The following is a 19,755-nucleotide window of genomic DNA, read 5'->3' as shown; positions in this document are numbered from 1 at the left end:
TCCATTGGACACTAGTTTATTTTGATTGTCTTTTCCAGGGGCTGGACTGGGCTGGGAGGTGACTGGGCTCTGAGGCTCGGTTCTAGGGATGTTGGTCCCCATCCTCAGCACTGCGCCGGCCGAAGTCCATCCATCCATATGCTGCTTCTTCCTCCTCCAGCCATGGCCCCTGCTTCTTGGACAGATCTGAGGGTCAGAGGTGGGAGAGGAGGTGAGGATGGGGAAGGACACCTAGCCTCTGGGACAGAGGGCAGGGCCAGAACTGGCTGGGTGAGCCAAGCAGGATGGCTGTCAGCATCTCCTACCTGGCCCCAGGTGTGGGGGACCCTGGAACCTCAGCTGCCTTGGGTGGTGAGAGGCTGGGCCCGGGCGGTCCAGCGAATGTGGATCCAGGCCCCTACTGACCCCTGGACCCGATGGTACATTCTGCGGCTGGGAACCGGGCTTCCAAGAGGCTTCGGAGAAGGTGGCCAGAGCCAGCGCCAAAATCAGCGCACAGGCACACAGTCGCTGCATCTTGTCTGCAAAGGAGAGCAGGGCCACGCTTAGAGGTGGGGCGGTCCAGGCACCCTGATGGCAGGTGTACAATCCTGGGAGGGCTTGGGGACTGTTCCCGCCAGCTGCCCCTTCCCCACAAGCCTTGTCCCTTTCCTGCTTACCTACCCTAATGCCAGTGATGCTTTCCTCAGAGGAAATGAAAACCTAGAGAAATGGTTTCTAAACTGTTAAGCACAATTTGAGGCCATGTGAGCAGCTTTGTGGATGTTTTAGTCTCGTAATTTAAGGTGAACTTTAAAAGTAATACCCAAGAACAGAACAATAAAAAAAAAGGTAATACAGAAGGAACATACACGGTCAGCTGTGTTACAGACCACGTGGGATCTCTTTGGAGACCTCCAGCGTATTCACCGTGTCCAACACTGGCCACGTGTGTTGTCCAGTATGGCAGCCACAAGCCCCATGTGGCTCTTTACACTTAAATTAATTCAAATAAACAGGTCCTCGCTTGCACTAGCGGTACCTCCAGCACACATGTGGCTGAGGGACACCGTATCAGATAGGGCAGACATAGAATATTACCATCATCACAGAAAGTTCTTTTAGATGGTGCTGATCTAGGGAAGAACTTGAGATGGGGGCCCAGGAACCCTGAGTTCCAGTCCCAGCCTTGCCCAGCCATTTGGGTCACATCTCCCTCTTGGCCTCAGTTTTCTCACGTAAGAGACGAGAACTTAGCCTTTATCCTTCCCACCTCCCAGAGCTGGGATGAGTAGGGAGTAAGAGCATTGGGGCTGGGCCCTTGGGGAAGCAGCAGCCCAGCTCGAAGGTGAGGGTTGGGAAGCCAGGGTGGGTCCTAGCCCTGAGACTTAGTCCAGCCCTGGGCCAAGGGAAGGGTCCCAGCACTGGAGACACCGAGATAGGAGCCTGGTACCTTGACAGTGTGGGAAGGTACCATCAACCCTCTTCCCAGCCTCTCACTCCCCTCCTGCGTAGTCTCACCTGCAGAGCTGGGAGTTGGGTGACGCTGAGGTCTGTCCGGTACCTCTCAGTTCTCTGCTGGCCTGGGTGCTCCAGCCCTGCCTTATAAAGCCCTCAAGGCCCCTCCCAAGCCCTCCTCCCCCATAAGGCCAGACTCCCCACAGCAAGAGGAACCCCAGCCCTGCCCTGCCTTTTAGAGTCACGCCTCTGGATGTGGGGGAAGGGAAAGGGAGTTGACTTCGTGGTGTGGGTCCGGAGCAGGGTAGGGACAGTTCTGCAGCTTGAAGGCAGGCAGGGGATAGGCTCCCTGGGGTCAGGAACAATGTCCCCACCATGTCCTCTGGGTCAGAGGCCTGCAGCTCATTCCTCAGACTACTTCCTATTTGCCAGGCAGGTGAGGCAGATGGACCACATGACCTTAGATTCGGAGAAAGCACATTTCACCATATATTGATGTTTGAAGGTCAGGGAGTGTGTGACTGTAGAGTGACATATTGATCCCCTGTCCCTTCTGCAGGCCTTGGCAAACAGGACGTGTCATAGTTATCAGGAGCAATGGGCCATAGGCTGATGGCTTTACTCTCTCTGCCTAGTGCTACATCCTGGTTGGCTCTGAACCCCCTTCACCTTCCCTAACCTGGAAACCCCTGAGTATCGCCCCGCTCCCCTTGTGCCCTCTGTGCTGGGCTGGATTTAGCTGGCAGGCGGCTACCACTGCGTCTCCCCAAGCCTGCCCCTCATCCCTACCTCTTGCAACCCCCCTACCCAGAGCCAATTCCTTGTGGCTCCTGCAGTTTGATGCTCATGGGGAGACAGTAATCTGCATAACACACTCACCACTTTTCAATATAAAAATATATCTTAAAATGGTTAGCAAACAGACTTAACCTATGTGGCTCAGTTGGTTGAGTGTTGTCTTGTGAAGTGAAAGGTCGATGATTTGAATCTCAGTCAGAACACCTGTCTGAGTGGAGGGCAGGGTCCCCAGTTGGGGTGCCTGTGATTGATGTTTGTCTCCCTCTCTTTCTCCCTCCCTTCTCTACTTTCTTAAAATAAAAAACAATAAAAAAAAAATAAAAAAGGTTAGCAAAGAGACTAAGGGGTTTGTCCAAGATGTTCCAGAAAACCAAATGAGCCCTGGCTGGTGTGGTTCAGTGGATTGAGCATCGTCCAGAGAACTGAGAGGTCACTGGTTTGATTCCCAGTCAGGGCACATGCCTGGGTTGCAGGCCAGATCCCCAGTTGGGGGACATGGGAGAGGCCACCAGTTGGTGTTTCTCGTGCACATCTAATATCTTTTTCTTCCTCTCTTTCTCCCTCCCTTCCCCTCTCTCTAAAAACAAGTAAAAATACAATATTTAAAGAAAAAAAAAAAAGAAAGAAAGCCAAATGGAACACTTTGTTGACCTGTTTGATAAATTGCTGCCTTGACCTGGTTTGGATGGATATAGCTAGCTCTAGGCTGTTTTTTATTTTTTTGCAGCTGGGACTAGAGATTTTGCTTTGGTTCATCCGTCATCACGGCCCCTCCTGGCCTGGAGGAGTTTTGAGGCCCCTTGGGTCCTGGATAAGGGGAAGTGGTACCCACGCTCTCAGCCAGCTTTGTGGAGAATTACCAGGTGATGAAGGAAGCAGGTCGTGAGGTGTCCATGGCAACAAATGGCAGAATGTTCTAGTGAATAACCACCCTAATCCAGAGCGGGTCTCGGTGACTCAGCAGAGAGAACAAATGTAAGTGACAAAAACAGTGCGGGCATTGGTGATCATAATTGAATCACAGACTCTCAGAGACAGAAGTGACTTTGAAGGGGCTTGGGGGGAAGGGTGGGGAGCAGCTCTGCTCATATCTGGGGGAAAAGTGATGCTCCTGTCGCTGTGGTAATGGGAAATTACAAGCTTTCAGCAGAGTCCTAGTTGTACCCAAACCCAAGACTTGATTTCTGCTGTGGGGGTGGGGTGGAGGGTTGGGGTATTGGGGGGTTAGGCCCCTTGGCCTTTCTGCTGTAGGTTGGCTGCACAGGGGTAGCAGTTGCACCAGACAGGGGTGGGCACTCCCTCCTGTTAGTGTGGTGGAGGGTTGCTGTCTCAGGGCACCGGGGGGCTTGCACCAGGGTCCCTGTGCACAGCTGAGAGACAGCCCATACCCCAGGGAGCTCGCCATTATGGTGTTGCCACATTCCCCTCGCAAGGGAACCTGGGGAGCTTTGGGCAGTTCTTTCCCTTTCTGAGCTGTTTTTCCTATGGGAAATGAGGAAAATAACTTGGGGGGAGTCCTGGGAAGGTGACGTACGTAAAGGACTGTGCCCAGTCCGCAGAAGTTCCCTGGTATCTACTGTGTTTGTGCCTTCGTCCCGTATCCTCCCTGGGTATCCGTTAGCTTCATCTGTGGAATGGGGATCATTCACTCCCACCTCACAGGGCTGCAGTGAAGGGGCACATGACAAGGACTGTACCCTCTGCCCACATCAGGGAGCTTCGTCTCCCCCATGGCTCAAGGAGGGCAATTCCCTAAGAAGCATCTTCTATGAATCTGAGGTTTTCCCTCCAGCTGGCGGTGACTCTGAGGGACAACTGCCTTGAGTTGTCCCTGGAAGAGGCAGCAGGGTTGGAGCCTATGGAGGCTGGACCTCTCCGGGACCAACACCTGCCTGTGTGAGGAAAGTTATGGAACTGGGGAAGCCGGGGTAGAATCCAGGATCCAACACTTTGACTAACAGGGGACCAGAAAATCCAGTTTCTAGGTCTACCACGTTGAAGGCCAGATCCCAGACCTTGGGGCCTCTCCTCCTCCCTGTGGGTCCTGCCCCTGTGCTTGCATAATGACGATGCTGTATGGGAGGCATTGACATTATCGTATGCCCTTCGCATGAATGAATGCAGTTGTCCCTTATCATGATCCTCGGATGTAAGTGCTAGTGTGTTCCAATTCTACAGATGATGACACAGGCCTTTGCAGGTGAAGCAATTTCTGTCCTGAAGTCACACGACCAAGGAGAGCCAGGCTCAAAACTCAGGTCTCTGTCCACCGAGCTCTGGGCTCTTTCTTCTCCGGGGGTCAGGATGGTGGTGGTGGGCAGGATAATGTTCCCCCAAAGATGTCCATACCCTAAGCCCCAGGACATGTGAATGTGTGACGTTACATGGCAAAGGGAACTTGGCAGATGTGATTAAGGTCACAGACTTTAAAACAGAGAGTTTCTTCTGGATTGTGTGAGTGGGCCCAATTTAACCAGGCGAGCCCTTAAAAGCAGAGAATGTTCTTTAGCTAGAGGCAGGAGTGATGTGGCCAAAGGATGAGTCAGAGATTCGAAGAGTAGAAAGGACTTGACCTGCCCTTGCTGGGTTGAAGATGAGAGACCCAGGGCAACAGGGCGAACGAGATGAGCCCCCAGCTGAGGCCCCACAGCCACAAGGAACCGAGTTTGACTGACAACCTGGAGGAGGTGGGAGTCAGATTCACCCCAGAGCCTTCAGGCAGGAATGCAGCCCTGGCCACACCTGGATTTTGGCCCAGGGAGCCACGCTGAGCCTGGACTTCTGAACTACAGAACAGTGGGAGAGTGGGTTGTGTGTTCTGAAGCCTTGAATTGGCGGTCATTTTTTTTTCTCATGCAAGGATGTGTTTCTTGATTTTAAAGAGAAAGGAAGAGGGGAATGGAAGGGAGGAAGGGAGAGGGAGGGAGAAAGAAACATGGACATGAGAGAGAAACATCGATTGGTTGCCTCCCGTATGTGCTCCCACTGGGGATTGAACCTGAAACGTAGGTATGTACCCTGACTGGAACCTGCGATCTTTTGGTGTAAGGGGTGATGCTCCCAAACTGAGCCACCTGGCCAAGGCACATTGGTGGTAATGTTTAGGGCAACAATAGGAAATGAATGCAAGTGTTTGCAGCCTTCGGTTGGCTTCTATTAGTAAGAACCAGCCCTCAGTGGATTGGGGTGTGATTTTCCATGTATGTACAGTGAAGGGAGATGTGCGTTAAGGTGTCGGGCTGATCATCTATGCCATTTTCGTTGCAATTATTGAGCAGTTGCTGTAAGCCAGGGTTTGGGGAGGCCCAGGGATAAGAGATGAGTATGGAGGCCCTTTCCTTGCTGCCGCGGAGTTTAGGTTCTACGGGAGGCATCACACGCAAGAAAATAGACATAACAATGGTACCCTGGAAAGGGAAGAGCAGTTCCTGGGGAGGGAGCCTCTCCAAGGGCAACGCTGCAACCTGACTACAGGTGGCCTTAGGAAACTTTGCTATTACTGGTGATCGTCATGCTGGCTTCCTCCACAGAGGAGACGATGGACGCTGATAATGACTCAGTCACCCTGTCCCAGGCAACGGGGCCTTGGAGGGTGTGAAGGTGCTGGGACAAGTAGTGACAACTGGGAGGTGTTTGTGTCAACATGGGCATCCATGGCCCCTCCCAGGGCAGGGGGCTGGGGTGGAGGAAGTGGGATCATGACTTGTGGCCTTGCCTGTTGTCTGGGAGCATGCTGCTCTCGGGCTGAACTGGGGGGCCACCCTCCAACCTCAGGGGCCAGAGGACAGGCCTGGGCACCTAGGAGAGAGAGCAGAGGGCACCCCAATTTAGCCTCCCCCTTCTCTCCCTGGCCACTCCTCTCACATTCTCACCTGCTGGCCACCTGTGTCTTTGTAGCAGCGGCTCTCAATATGCACCTCACATTAAGCTCACCTGGGGCGCCCTAACCCCCGCCCTCTTGCTCATGGCTTTTCTGTCCCCTCCTTGGTGATCTTTCTTTTTCCTTCACTCTGGTATCTACTGTGTGTGGCTGGTGTGTGGGGTACATTGAAGTGACAGATGGGGGGATAAGGAGAAATGGGGCGGGGAAGGTTTTGGTTTTCTTTTTAATCTTCACTTGAGGACATGCTTATTGATCTATTTTTATTTTAATTTTCACAGAGAGGTGGAAGGGAGGGAGAGAGAGAGAAACATTGGTCAATTGCCTCTCATATACACCTCAACCAGGGATTGAACCCACAACGTAGGTATGTGCCCTAAATCATGACCTTCCAGTGTATGCAAAACGATACTGCAATCAATTGAGCCACCCCGGCCAGGGTGAGATGGGGGAGGTTTTGATGGTTGATTTTGCCTGTGACCTCACTGGCTATTCTGAAAAGCTATTTCAGGGAAAGGAGAAGGCACAGTGCATTTCTTAAGGCTTTACCGACATTCTCCTATATTTATAAACCCACCTAATTCCAAATTATCACTGGCAGAGGGTAGAGGACATTTTCATTCACCAGCCAAAGTGGTGCTGCCATGTGGCAAGGGCAACCACCAATCTACTTACTATCCCTATGGATTTGCTTTTTCTTAATATTCCATGTAAATGGGATCATACAATATCTGGCCTTGACTGGCTTCTCTCATTTAGTGTAATGTTTTCAAGATTAATTCATATTTTAGCATGTGTCAATACTTCATTCCTTTTCTTTGCTGAATAATATTCCATTGTATGGATATACTACATTTTATTTATTCATTTATCAGTTGATGGACTGTTGGGTTGTTTCTCCCTTTTGGCTATTGTGAACAATGCTGCTATGAACATTGCGTACAAGTTTTTGTGTGAATATATACTTTTAATTCACTTAAGGATAGACCTAGCAGTGGAATGCTGAATCACATGGCAACTCTATGTTTAAGGTTTTTAGGAACTTAAAAATGTAGTGGCCACATCATTTTACATTTCTATTAGCACCATATGAGGGTTCCCAGTTCTCCACATCTTCCACCAAAAATTGTTAGCATCTTTTGGGCCATAGCCATCCTAGTGGTATCTCATTGTGGTTTTGATTTGTCTTTCCCTAACGCCTAATGATGTCAGACATCTTTTCATGTGTTTATTGGCCACTTGTATAGCTTCTCTGGAAAAATATTTATTCAGATCCTCTGCCCATATTTCGATTAGGTTGCCTTTTTATTATTGAGTTGTAAGAGTTCTTTATATATTTTAAATCCAAGTCCGTTATCAGATACATGATTTGCAAATATTTTTTCCTATTTGGTGGGTTGCCTTTTCACTTTCTTGGTAGAAGCTTTTGAAGCACAGAAGTTTTAGAATTTGATGAAGTCCAATTCATCTATTTTTCTTTTGTTACTTACAATTTTGTTGTCGTATCTAAAGTTTTGCCTAATCTAAGGCCATGAAGATTAACTCAAATTTCCTTTTAAGAGTTCTGTATTTTTTAGCTCTTATACTTAGGACTATGATCCATTTTGAGTTAATTTTTGTATATGGTGGAAATTACGGGTCCAACTTCATTCTTTCACGTGTGGCTATCCAGTTGGCCTAGCAGTGTTTGTTACAAAGGCGATTTTTCTGCATTGAATTGTCTTGGCACTTTGTCAAAAATTAGTAGACTGAAATGAAATGATTCTTGATAAATTTTATTTGGGGGAATTTGTGTTATTTCAAATTTATGTGTTGAGTGAGGGCTTTTAAAGTGTGTTTTATAACAGTGCTTTCCAACTTTTAATGTGCAGAAGCATCGCCTGGGGCCTTGTTCGGATGCAGAGTCTGATTTGTTGGTCTCAGGTGTGGCCTAAAAAGTGTTTTGTGAGTAACTGCCCAAGAAACTGGCAGTACATACACCACCTTAAGAAGTTAGGAACCCTTCCCATCCCATGGATTGTTCAAAACTTAAAGCTACTCTTTCAAATAACATGCAAAACAAAACAAAACAAACAAAACCCCACAGGGTACTTATAAAATTGTAGCCCTGAGAAAAATTTTTATTTTTTAAGAGAAAACACTATTTTATTGAGCGAGATAGAAGAAGGGAAAGAGAGAGAAGCATTAATTTGTTTTCTCACTTACTTATGCATTCATTGGTTGATTCTTATATGTGCCTGGTCCAGAGATTAAACCATCAACCATGCTGTATTGGAGAGATGCTCTAACCGAGCTACCCAGCCAGGGTGCCCTGAGAATTCTAAGAGATGGAACCAAATCTAATTTAGAGCATGTAAACATTTCATCATTAAATACAGGAATTAATACAAATGTGTGAATCTTCAAACTCAGGAAGTTAGAAAAAGAACCACAGAGTAAACCAAGGAATGTAGGGGGGAAAGAAACCTGATAAAAGTGGAAGTTCATGACTGAGAAAACCACACACACACACACACACACAAATGATAGAGGTGATAAGACAAAGAATGGATTATTTTTGAAAAATCAATAGAAAAGAAACATCTAGTGAGTCTAATTATTCAAAAGAATGGAAATCACATGTGGTTAAACAGAAAAAATAATTTTAAAATGGAGGTTTTTTTAAAATAAGAAATAATATGCATAATTTTATGCTAATAAACACGATAATCTCAATAAAAGGGCCAACTTTCTGAAAAAATACACTTAAAAAACGATTTTATTTTTATTTATTTTTAGAGAGAGGAGAAGAGAGGGAGAGAGAGAGAGAGAGAAACATCAATTAGTTGCCTCTTGTACATCCCCAACTGGGGACCAGACCTGCAACCTAGGCTTGTGCCTTGACTGGGAATCAAACCAATGACCTTTCAGTTCACAGGCCAGTGCTCAGTCCACTGAGCCACACCAACCAGGGAAAAATACACGTTTTTAAAATCAAGAAAACTAAAAATAAAAAACAAACAAAAAACCCAAAATAAAATCAAGGAAACTCAAACAGTCCAAAATTATGGGAGAAAGTGAAGGCCTTATCAAAGAATTATGTCTAGTAAAGAGGACAGGCAACCCCCAACTAGTGTGGCTCAGAGGATTGGGCATCATCTGACAAACCAAAGGGCTGCTGGTTCAATTCCCAGTCAGGACAAGGCCTGGGTTGTGGGCCAGGTCCTTGGGGATGTTCTTCTCTCTCTCCCGCCCCTCTCTCTAAAAATAAATAAATAAAATCTTTAAAAAGAAAAAAGATTACAGGCCAAGAGAATCTAATGATGAAATATCATTCAGCCATGAACAGTATGTTTTTAAAGAATAGTTAAGGATACAGGGAAATTCGCACTTGGTGGATTAGACTGATTTCTGTTTTCTTTTGGCTGCTTTCCAATTCCTTTTCAGTCTTTTATTTTGTTTTGTTTTTTCCTTTTTCTTGTGGGTAAAGAAACCTTTATGAGGATTTGAGGTGCAAGAGGGAGTTGTAGCAGCCAGTGCTCAGCCCCCGCCCCCTCGTGTGGAAATGAGTGCGTGGCTCCACGCAGGCTCTCCTGTCCGTGCTCCGCGGTTGCATGTGAGCCTCGTCTCACCTGTGCGCCTCAGGTCAGCCTCGGCGGGCAGCTCATGGCGGCAGAGGGGGCAGGAACTCGTCTGGTTTAGCCAGGGCAGAATGCCGTTGACAGGGAAGAGGTGACCACAAGGCATCTCAATGGCACTCTCCTGCAGACTGAGAGCCCCAGATGACTGTCCTGGGGAGGCTCTCAACCGTGGCCTTCATGGAGGCAGGCGGTGATCCCAATCTACTACCAGCCCCACGTCTTCAGGGTCGTGTTATTGAAAAGTGACCTCGTGAGCTCCCGCAGCAGGTGGGTTTGGGCGTCCTGCACTGAAGTACAGTGGGTCGCCGTGGGAGCCGGGCTGTCTGAAACAGCAGCCCTCAGACTCCGCAGTGTGTATTGTTTTCACGGGGAAAAAAAATTTTATTTATTTATTTTCAGAGAAAGGGGAAGGGAGGGAGAAAGAGAGGGAGACCGACATGGATTGGCTACCGCTCACATGCCCTCAACTGGGGATCTGGCCTGTTGCCCAGGCATGTGCCCTGTCTGGGAATCAAACTGGTCACCTTTTAGTTTGCAGACCGGCACACAATCCCCTGAGTCACACCAGCTAGGGCAAAAAAAAAATTTTTTTAAAGGAAGAGTAATGTTGCACCCAAGGCCCCTCACCTCCCCACCCCCAAACTGTTCCAGGTGGGGTTTCTGACTCTCCTCAAGGTTACCCAGCCAGTCACAGCAGTCTCGTTGTTGCACAGTTTAAATAGTCTTTACTCATAGTCCTTGATGGTTAATTTATACCCAGATTGGACAATTGGTTAAAAACAGGAAACGGGGAACATAAGAAATGTTAATGTGGAGCACCTCTCTCCTAGTATCATCCTACTGTGGTTCCTGCAGCATTTGGCACTGTAACCAGCCATCTTGGCTTCTCTGAAAAGGTCTCCTGATAGGCATCTTTTGACCTCTCTACCTTCTGGAAACTCCCACTTCTTCCACTCTGAATGTAGGAGGAGTTCCACAGGGTTGTCTGGACCTTCCTTCGCTCTCCCTTGGTGGTCTCATCCTATGTTATCACTTTGGTTATGCCTTCAGTGTTCATGATCCTAAAGCTCTGTTTCCAGCCACAACCTCTATTCCAAATCCAGAACTCTGCCAGTTCTTTGCTGAGTTCATTCATTCATTCATTCACTCATCCATTCACATTTATGGAATACTTACTCTGAGTGGGTGTGAGGGGTCAGCAATGGACAAGTCAAACCACACCTTTTTAATTGCCCATGGAGTTTATATTCTTGTTGGGGAGTCAGGTGTTAAACCAGCCGCTGTACAAATACCTAAATTATTTCTACTCTGTTTAGGCAGAAGGTCATATTTGGCATGTGACAGGGAGAGGCACTTTTTCTCTCGTTTTACATTTTTAGAGAGAGGAGAAAGGAGGGAGAGAAACATCAATGTGCGAGAGAAACATCAATTGGTTGCCTTTTGCATTACCTGGCCTGCAACCCAGGCATGTGCCCTAATGGGGAACCAGACCAGCAAACTTTTGGTTTGCAGGCCAGTACTCAATCCACGGAGCCACACCAGCCAGGGTGAGAGGTACTTTTTACTGCTCCCTTTTCCTCCATAGCACTTATCACCATCTGGACAAGTATATAATTTACTGATGTTTGATTTTGTTCGTATTCCCCTCTGTGGAACAAGAACACCACATGGGCAGGGATCTTTGTCCATCTCTGTATTTTCTCCTTCAGCATTGTTTTTGACATCCTGGAAATCTCTTACTTGCATGAATGGGAACTGCAGGTCTGGTGGAGCTTGACGGGGGTGAACGGGTAGATCACTATCACTCATGAGCCAGCCCAGTGGTTCTGGCTTGAGTCTCTGAAAGCTGAGCCCAGGCTGGTCCCACAGAGGAGCTCCCTGGCTGATTCTGTGACTGCCCGGTTTCCGCACCTCTCAGCTAGAGCAATGGTACATAGTCTGCTCATAACTGTTGCTTTCTGTGCTTCAGCTGGTTTTGTGCATGTCAATGCAGATCTAACACTGTAATGAAAATTGCGCTTACTAAAAATGAGAAGTCATAATGATACTTAAAAAAAAAACAAAAACAAAAAACCAGCTTGCAGATCACAATATGAAGTCTGCTGACTTTATGGTCCAAATTGGTACTTCTCAAACTTTGTAAAATGAAGGTTGCTAAAATGAAGATTGGTTCAGTAGAACTGGGGAGGGGTTTGATATTCTGCACATCTATCAAGTTCCCAGGTGATGCTGAGCAGCAGCCTTTAGTTCTGTCTCCATGAGGGATCTTGGAACCAAGTCAGTCACATCTCTGCACCAGGGTTTGTCCTCATGCTTGTTTTCTGTTGTTTCACAGAAATGGAGTGAGAATCAATGACGCGATACACACACAGAAGGAGGGACATGTTTGTGCTCCACATTAACATTTCTCGTGTTCCCTGTTTCCTGTTTTTAACCAATTGTCCAATCTGGGTATAAATTAGCCATAAAGGACTATGAGTAAAGACAATTTAAACTGTACAACGATCAGACTGCTGTGACCGGGTGATAGCAGCTGTGGGGCGAGTGAGTCAGGCGCCGGCTTCTGAGCACCGTGGATCCCGGCAGCTGCGTGTGCGCCTTCTGCCCAACACAGTCGGTTTTAGAGATATTTACAAATATTTAAAAAGTTATTAATTTTAAAAGTTGACACTGAGATAAGTGCTGTTGCTGCTTGTAATGATGGGCCTGGAAAACCTTTGTTAATCCCTGGGGCTTTGTAAGCCTTGGGAGGAAACCATGGACCAGTGATTCTTAAATGTTTTTGGTAGTGGGCTTTTAAGAATGATAAAAGCATGGACAGTCTCACAAGAAAATGTCCAGATGGACGTTTTACATGAAATCTCACAAAGTCTCAGGGGTTGATTTTTCTGATGCTGGTAACCAAATTCTGACCCTTGACCACCCCCTCCCCCCCTGCCTCCGCCGTTTCAAACCATCTTAAATGCAATACTCCTGATTACTTTCCCTGAAGTTCAGCTCTGACAATGCTTCTTTCCTGCTCATTTCCTGTGTAGCTCCCCTTTACGCCCAGCACTGTTTCCCCAAGTGTAGTTTGTGGCCCTTCTGTAAGAATTGGCTGATGCTAGTTAAAAAGGCCAGTTCCTGGGCCCCACATCAGAGTTTTGGGACCAGATTCTCTGGCTCTCAAGGCAGGGCCATTTCCTGGAGTTTGTGGGCCAGGCATTTCAGCATGAAGCTGTCACACCTCAGGTGAAATGAATGACATGTACCCACAGGCCAGATAGACATATTTTTTTGGTAAGCTCTGTTGTTTTGTTTTTTAAAGATTTTATTTATTTTTTAGAGAGAGGGGAAGGGAGGGATAAAGAGGGAGAGAACATCAATGTGTAGTTGCCTCTTGTGCGCCCCCTACTGGGAACCTGGCCCGCAACCCAGGCATGTGCGTTGACTGGGAATCAAACCAGTGACCCTTTGGTTTGCAGGCTGGCGCTCAATCCACTGAGCCACACCAGACAGGGCTTTTTGTAACATTTTTGAAAAGATGTTTATAAATTTTACAAATCTAACTTTTGTTAACAATAATTAATGTTCTTTCTCCAGAACTTTGATTACATTTATATATGGTTATACAAGAATTATATTTCAGTTATTGCCAATGTTAATGTGTGTAGTATTAAGCAGTTATTCATTTTGATTTTGCAGTTGTTGGGTCAAATTTTAGAGATGATACATTTCTTGTCAGTTCAGACATTTTTGTAGGCACTTGAAAAACAGGTGGGACCTGGGCATTGTTCAGCTGATACCCAGGTGAGCTGAACTGTTCTGGGTGGGATCTACAATCTGAATTTTTAACAAGCTCCCCAAGAAGAGTGCATTTTATAACTATTTGAATTAGGATTTAAGAGTGCAAGAAATTTTTAAAAGCAAAGAAAGAAACTCGTAAAAAGGGAAAAAAGTGCAAGAAATTACTGAAACAGCTGTTATGTGTTAATTTTGAAGTAATTGTTTATCTCCTAAAAAAGAAATTAGTCAAGGAGCTCTTAATTTCAAAGCCTTGTGAACTGTATTCTGACACTGGTGCCACCAAGAATGGTAAATGAGGAAGGGCATCAATTCTAGAGCTACTTGGTAGAATGTTCAGTCCTAAATATAGTTTCTTTACCTATTTATAGGATGTACAGCAATTTGAATAGGCTTTAAGTAGTTTTTGTAAATTCCTGTGTTTTAGCTGACCATTTTTGTTGAATTAAATTACATCATTTTATGGGATGTTTCATTTGTCCCTGTTGCAGAGGGTGGGCCTGCGGGGTGGGCAGGAGGGCTGCTGCTGCCTGGGCTGGGCAGGGAGACTGAGAGCGGGGGCAAGAAATGCGGGAAAAGAGAAGGGGAGGCTCTTGGCTGTGGCTCAGCCCACTCCAATCTAACACCAACTTTCCAGCCCTTATTTTCCTCTATTCCCTTCTTTCCATCTACTTGCTGGTTACCTCTCTGAATGTTTTACCTTGGGGCTAATGAGCCCCAACTGTAATCAATGAGTTGATGTGTTATGTGCTTGGCATAGGCCTGGCATAATAAGAGACAGTTCTATATTATTTCTGCTCTATGCAAGACCTGCTTCAGCCTAATGGTCCTACCTTAGGATTCTCATACACACTGTGTGCTGTTGCCACTGGGCCTTGACTTCTCTGACTAGAATGCCCTGCTTCTGCTGGCCCCCTGGGCGTGGATCAGAGAGGGTAAGATTTCCCAGTGCTCAGAGACCCTGTGCTCTTTGGCTAAGCAGTGGTGGCACTGGCCCTTCTGCCTCACATCAAGACTGTCGCTGGTCTTACATCCCATCGAGGAGTCTTCTTGATTTGCCTTTGTGTGCCCTGTGATCCCCAGCGGCACTGCACAAACCAATCCTGTTTGTAAAATGAACTATTTAAAACATGAAGCTACAGATCATCTGGTGGGAAGAGCAGACAGGGCTCTGGATGAGGCTCTGTCACTTAGCTTTGGAATTTCCACCTCGGTTTTTTCAACCATCAAATTGAGACAATTATGGTTTATTTCAGGTCTGAGATACACCCACATCACATCAATTGGATTAGTGTTCACATATGTTCAGATAAATTTGCTTTGGTTGGTTCAAACAGCTGGTAACACTGGTGTTGCTAACACACCTCAGAAGAATCCCATTTGAGAAAATCAGAGGTCCTTAAAAGGCACAAAAGGTTAACAGCCTAACAAAGGACCTGCTCTTCAATTTATAGCACCATTTCTTCACCATTTCAATCCATCTTCTGTGAATTTGGCCTCCAGTGTTGCTTAGGAAAAGCCCTCTTATTGTAGTCAAATCTTACTGATTTAGTTTATCACCTAAATGTTTTGAACAATACTAATGGCAGGAGCCAAGTGGTAAATTTATTAAATAGATCTATTTTATAGAACCTGTGTTGTAATCTATCACTGGGATTTGAATCCTCTTCTATTTTCAGGGCACTCACCTCTGGCTCAGCCTTCCATCAGAGCCTCTCCACACCTCACTTGATCCAGGTTGGCTTTTATCTATAAACAGGAACTGACAACAAACAGGTAAAGTGTCGATTTCCGACCTTAGTAGTTGCCAGCCTGTATTTCAGTATCTGAAATTAGGGCTAGTCTATAATCCATATACTGGGAGAATTGTATTTTGTTCTAACAAATGAAACCAGGAGTAGGCCTTGATATACTTTACTCTTCACTGTCAAGGGATAGCCTCCCAACATTCAATTCAGCTTCTCCAACACTTTAGTCACTAAACCCTGTAATACTATAAACCTAATATCCTAGTAGTAGATGCCTGCATGGCTTTTTAGGGGTTTGTAGATTAGGTCAAGTCCCATACCATGTTTGTGTCCTTTTGGGGAATGTAAAGGAACAAACTCACTCAGTATTTTCTTGGCCTAGTTTTGTTTAGGCCCCAGTTGAGCAGCTCTGGGTACAGACAGATCCACTGCCCACTTCTGTGGTTCCTTCCACACAAGACCGACTATAAAATAGAGTCTGCAAGTCAGGTGTTTCTGAAAACAAGTTTTATTTAAATAAGGGTTTAAATACATTACATAACATTAAAACTGAAGGTGAAAAACCCAAAAATCAGTTTGTTACTTCACATGGCATTGGGCAGCTGTTGCTAGTATGTTGTAAGCTCTATAGCTAGCTACATGACTAACACAACAGTTGGAAATTTGTTCCCTTGTCAAAAGTTTAACTCTGATAGAAGATTGGCCTCAAATTCTCGTGTTTGGACATCAGAGAGCTAGGATTTGTCTGATTAAAAAGACCTTGGTGGCAAGCCAGATATCCTCATCACCTCCGAGGGGTAAGGTGGCTGCTCTAAGCTCCATCCACCTGGTCAGGTTGGGGGATCTTTGACTACCGCTGACGCCCTCTAGTGGTAACAGATGCCGTTGCTGCCTTACCCCTCTCAGCTTCACCGCGCCTGTTCAGGTGGTGACATTCTCCGAGGGCAGGGAACGCTAGCGAGGAGCTTCTGGCCAGCCTGTGATCTTGGGGTTCTGGGCTTGGCTGAAACATCACGTTATTGCTTTGTTTCAGGCTGGACACTGCCAGGTGCCTACTGCTTGACCTCTGTTTAAATGAGGGACTTCAAGACTGGACAGCATGGCTCTTTTCAGTTTATTGCGTGAAGGAGTTACACTAGTCCAGGTTAAAAGCAGGCCCCGGATGGTTACATTATACAAGCTGTGTGGTTTTTAAACTTGTGACAAGGGACAGAAGGGAAATTCTACTCATTGCAAGAAAACCCTCACTTAAGCTTCAGTGAGCCAAAAGCACTTAAAACCCATGAACCTTCAGCTGGTCGTCCTTAGCCAGTCCAATCTGCAAAGAAAAATGGGAAAAATTTTAAAGAGTGGATATAGAGTTAAAGCCTCCAATTCTGGTACCAACACTCTTGTCTTTCTGTTTCTGCATTGGGCAAGGGGAGTCTAAAAGCTAAGATGCATACCTCAACCACCATGAGCACAGCACACTAGTTCTCAACCTGGGGTACTCGGTTCAAAACCAACAATATCATAGAATTTTAGCTCTTAGTGGGAACAGCCAAGCAGACATCCTGCTTATCTTTAGTACTTGTCTGCATGCAATTTGAATTTGCTATCTTTAAAGTAGATCTATTAAAAAAAGTAAACTCAGGGCAGACAAGTCCCTTTTGCTTTTTAAAGACATTTGCCTATGCACTTCAAATCTCAACCATTTTGCTTAGCTTTATAAAATGAACCTTGTTTCCCCAGCAGAAATTAAACGGAGTAGGCAGGATCTGAGATTAGCCAGGGCAGAGGCTCAAATGCTTCAAGTGACTGAACTCACCTCTACGAGGAACTGGCATATGTTCTTGCGCTGGTCACCCTGTAGCTGAATTACTTCTCCATATTCTGGATGCTCAATTACAGTACCATTGCAGGCAAATTTCTGCACGGCAAGCAAAGCAAATGAGGCCAAGCAACAGCACTAATAATCCCTTTCAGTAAATTAAACAACACAGCACTCCCATGTGAGCATGTTAAACGTGCATTTCCTACAAAGACCTACCTTCTTAAACGCCTTCACTAGTTTCTTTTTATCGTAATCATCAGCGATCCCTTGGACAGTAGTAAGGGTCTTCCTGCCGTTTCTCTGTTGAATTCTTATATGGATATAATCCTCAGTGCCAGCAGGAAGCAGATCATCACCCTTACTTGCATCAGCAAAGGGGTCTGGAAAGAAAGGTCAAGTTTCGAGCCGTTGTGGCTCAGATGCCACTGTCACCCTCCCACCGGATCTTCTGTACATGCAGAAAATAGTGAAATCGCTAAGGACTGAGGCAGATTATATACGTCCTTTGTGGGTTCTCCGCGAACAGGTCAGTCTAGGACGGCCAGCTTTCTGCGGAGTTTGGAAGCCTGGGCCTCCAGCCCCGCCCTCGGCAGCCGATCACGATCACGTGTTTGGGAAGCCAGGGCTGGTAGGCAACGCCCCACTCGGCTGATGCAACCAGCCGGAACCCGAGCTCCGAGGCGGGGCCAACTTCCCGCCCCATTGGCGCGCGTATTTGTCACTTAGGGCTGGTGCCACCTCCCTCTCCCAGGTCCGCGACAAGGGCGGTGACGTGAAGGACGTGACGCAGGGGTTGCGGGAGGGGGCGGGTGTGGCCCACAGTGGCCTTGGAGCCATTAGTAAATGCGCCACCCGAGACCCGGGCCGCCCAAGAACTGACCTCTCGTCCTACCCTTCCGGTCACACTCCGGGACCGACCTCAAGGCCCAGGCCCCTTTCCCATTGCCCACAAGGGCAGACATCTTCATTCCGCCCACATTTACGAGGGCCTGCAGGACCTGGAAGCTTTCCCGGCCTGGGCAGCCCTGCCGCCACACCCGGGCCTTCACCCCGCGAGGCCGTAACTTAGCTTACCGAAAGAGTGGAGGTTCTGGATAGCGGACATACGATACGATTCCTTTTCCTCGGTGGAAACGGCCTGCGGAAGGCTGCGGCGGGAGAAGGTGGGCAGGGGGGATGGAGCGTCGGGAAGCAAGGGGGGCTCAAGGGGAAGGTTGCTGAGTCCTCGGCGGCGGCTCAGCGACTGGGGCGGAGGGGCGGTGCCTGTATTCACTTATATAGCCGCCCCTGTGTCGCCAGCGCGTTGCCCTCACGTCTCGACCCCGCCCACGGCGTCATGCCCCAGCGTCCAGGTGCCGCCGCTTCCAATTGGCCCAGTGGCAGGGATGCCGGACGGAGCTTGCGCAGGAACTCGGTGCTGTGGGAGGGCGTCCTCTGACTCGGGAGAGAAGGAAGGGGGAGGGCAAGCTTGGTCTCGGCGCCTGTGCAGTGCGGAAGGAAGGTGTCGGCTGCGCAGAAAGCTGGCGGAGGTTACGGACGCGCCTGCGCACTATGTTTTCTGTCAACTTCCGCGTTTTTGACCCTGTTGCTGCAGTACCTGCTCCAAGAAGGAATTTTTTTGTGGGGTAATTGGTAGTCTTCAGAGGGGATTTAGGTCTGAGCCTCCAAAACAGGACAAATTACCACTATCTCGTACTCACCTAGTGACCCACTTTCTCTTTCTTTACAAGATTTAGGGTGCCACTTTAATCAACATGCAATAATATAACCCAAACTTTGTTAACATAAAAATAAAAAGGCCTTTTAAAGTGAGAGTCAACAAGCATTTATTTGAGCTCAATAAGAATAGATAACTGGGAAACCATTAATTCAAATGGAACCCCAAATGATGTTCCCATTAGGAGACCAGGCAAAGGGCATGTATGAGGAAAGAGAGCAATTACATCAGAAGGAAGGTATTTCTACTGGTGCAGACAGCAGACAACATGGTGATATTAATTTTATACGTGTTTAATTTTCAGTCCAATAGTCATAATATGACTTGCTTTCTTGTTATCTTTATAAGTAGTTCTTTGAGACAATGTTGTCCTAGGCCCAATCCAAAGGTTATTTTGTCATGTTTTAACATTCCAAGGTTTGAGGCATAAGAGTGCAAAGCAGTGCCTCTGGCATGGCAGCTCTGGCTACATTTTAAAGGGGATTTGTGTATATATATATAGAGAGAGAACCTTAACTATCATTTAGATTAGTTTATCATAATGATATCTAAGGTATCATTAGATGAATCTAACTTAAAAATGGGTTAATCTCTAAATTTATCATTTAGACAATCTAAGGAAAGAATGCCCAGCTCATTAGCATGAGTTCAAGGGAGAGTAACTGATTCTGGGGGCAGGAGAAGAATTCAGGCACCTGGAGGATGTTATTTGTGTCATACAAATTGTGTGGGGTAGAGCCTTCCCGGGTAGTAGATGAACTTTCCTTCAAAACAATCAACTTTCTTGCTCTTTCAATGTATTAATTGAAATGCTCTCAGTTGCAGGGGTAAATAAAGTGGTTTTAAACTCCAGGGTAGGTGCCAGGCAAGTAAGATAAAGGACTGCAGACAGCAAATGTGATGTAATGGGGTGTGTTGGGAGCTGAGTAAAGAGTTAAAGACTACACCTCTGGCTGGTG

At 46.7% G+C, this 19,755-nt stretch overlaps 2 protein-coding genes across 2 annotated transcripts; both read right to left on the bottom strand.

Annotated features, from left to right (window-relative positions):
• On the bottom strand, window positions 1-1,544 carry GAST (gastrin). Its single transcript, XM_090292588.1, has 3 exons — window positions 1,501-1,544; window positions 306-521; window positions 1-186 (listed from the first exon to the last, which is right to left on the bottom strand). Exons 2-3 carry the CDS (start codon window positions 514-516, stop codon window positions 83-85), a joined length of 315 nt encoding a protein of 104 aa, XP_090148714.1. The 5' UTR covers window positions 517-521; window positions 1,501-1,544; the 3' UTR covers window positions 1-82.
• Window positions 1,545-15,751: 14,207 nt separating this feature from the next.
• Window positions 15,752-18,323, bottom strand: EIF1 (eukaryotic translation initiation factor 1). The gene is made up of 4 exons (XM_090291750.1): window positions 18,154-18,323; window positions 17,296-17,459; window positions 17,074-17,175; window positions 15,752-16,584 (listed from the first exon to the last, which is right to left on the bottom strand). The coding sequence occupies exons 1-4, from the start codon at window positions 18,182-18,184 to the stop codon at window positions 16,540-16,542; spliced, it is 342 nt and encodes a 113-aa protein (XP_090147876.1). The 5' UTR covers window positions 18,185-18,323; the 3' UTR covers window positions 15,752-16,539.
• Between the last annotated feature and the right edge of the window lie 1,432 nt (window positions 18,324-19,755).

Source organism: Furipterus horrens, unplaced genomic scaffold (assembly GCF_987537825.1).
Source record: "Furipterus horrens unplaced genomic scaffold, mFurHor1.1.pri manual_scaffold_11, whole genome shotgun sequence".
Classification (NCBI taxonomy): domain Eukaryota; kingdom Metazoa; phylum Chordata; class Mammalia; order Chiroptera; family Furipteridae; genus Furipterus; species Furipterus horrens.
The sequence above is the reverse complement of the archived record's forward strand: the minus strand, read 5'-3'. Positions and strand labels throughout refer to the sequence as shown.

Excerpts from the sequence above, each read along its gene's own strand:
- EIF1 (XM_090291750.1), bottom strand. The coding sequence starts at position 18,184 with ATGTCCGCTATCCAGAACCTCCACTCTTTCG. Across the intron at positions 17,460-18,153 it reads CCAGAACCTCCACTCTTTCG|ACCCCTTTGCTGATGCAAGT; the intron begins GTAAGCTAAGTT and ends CTTTCTTTCCAG. Across the intron at positions 16,585-17,073 it reads TATGCCAGTTCCTCGTAGAG|ATTGGACTGGCTAAGGACGA; the intron begins GTGAGTTCAGTC and ends TTTTCTTTGCAG.
- GAST (XM_090292588.1), bottom strand. The coding sequence starts at position 516 with ATGCAGCGACTGTGTGCCTGTGCGCTGATTTTGGCGCTGGCTCTGGCC. Across the intron at positions 187-305 it reads TCCCCCACACCTGGGGCCAG|ATCTGTCCAAGAAGCAGGGG; the intron begins GTAGGAGATGCT and ends TCTGACCCTCAG.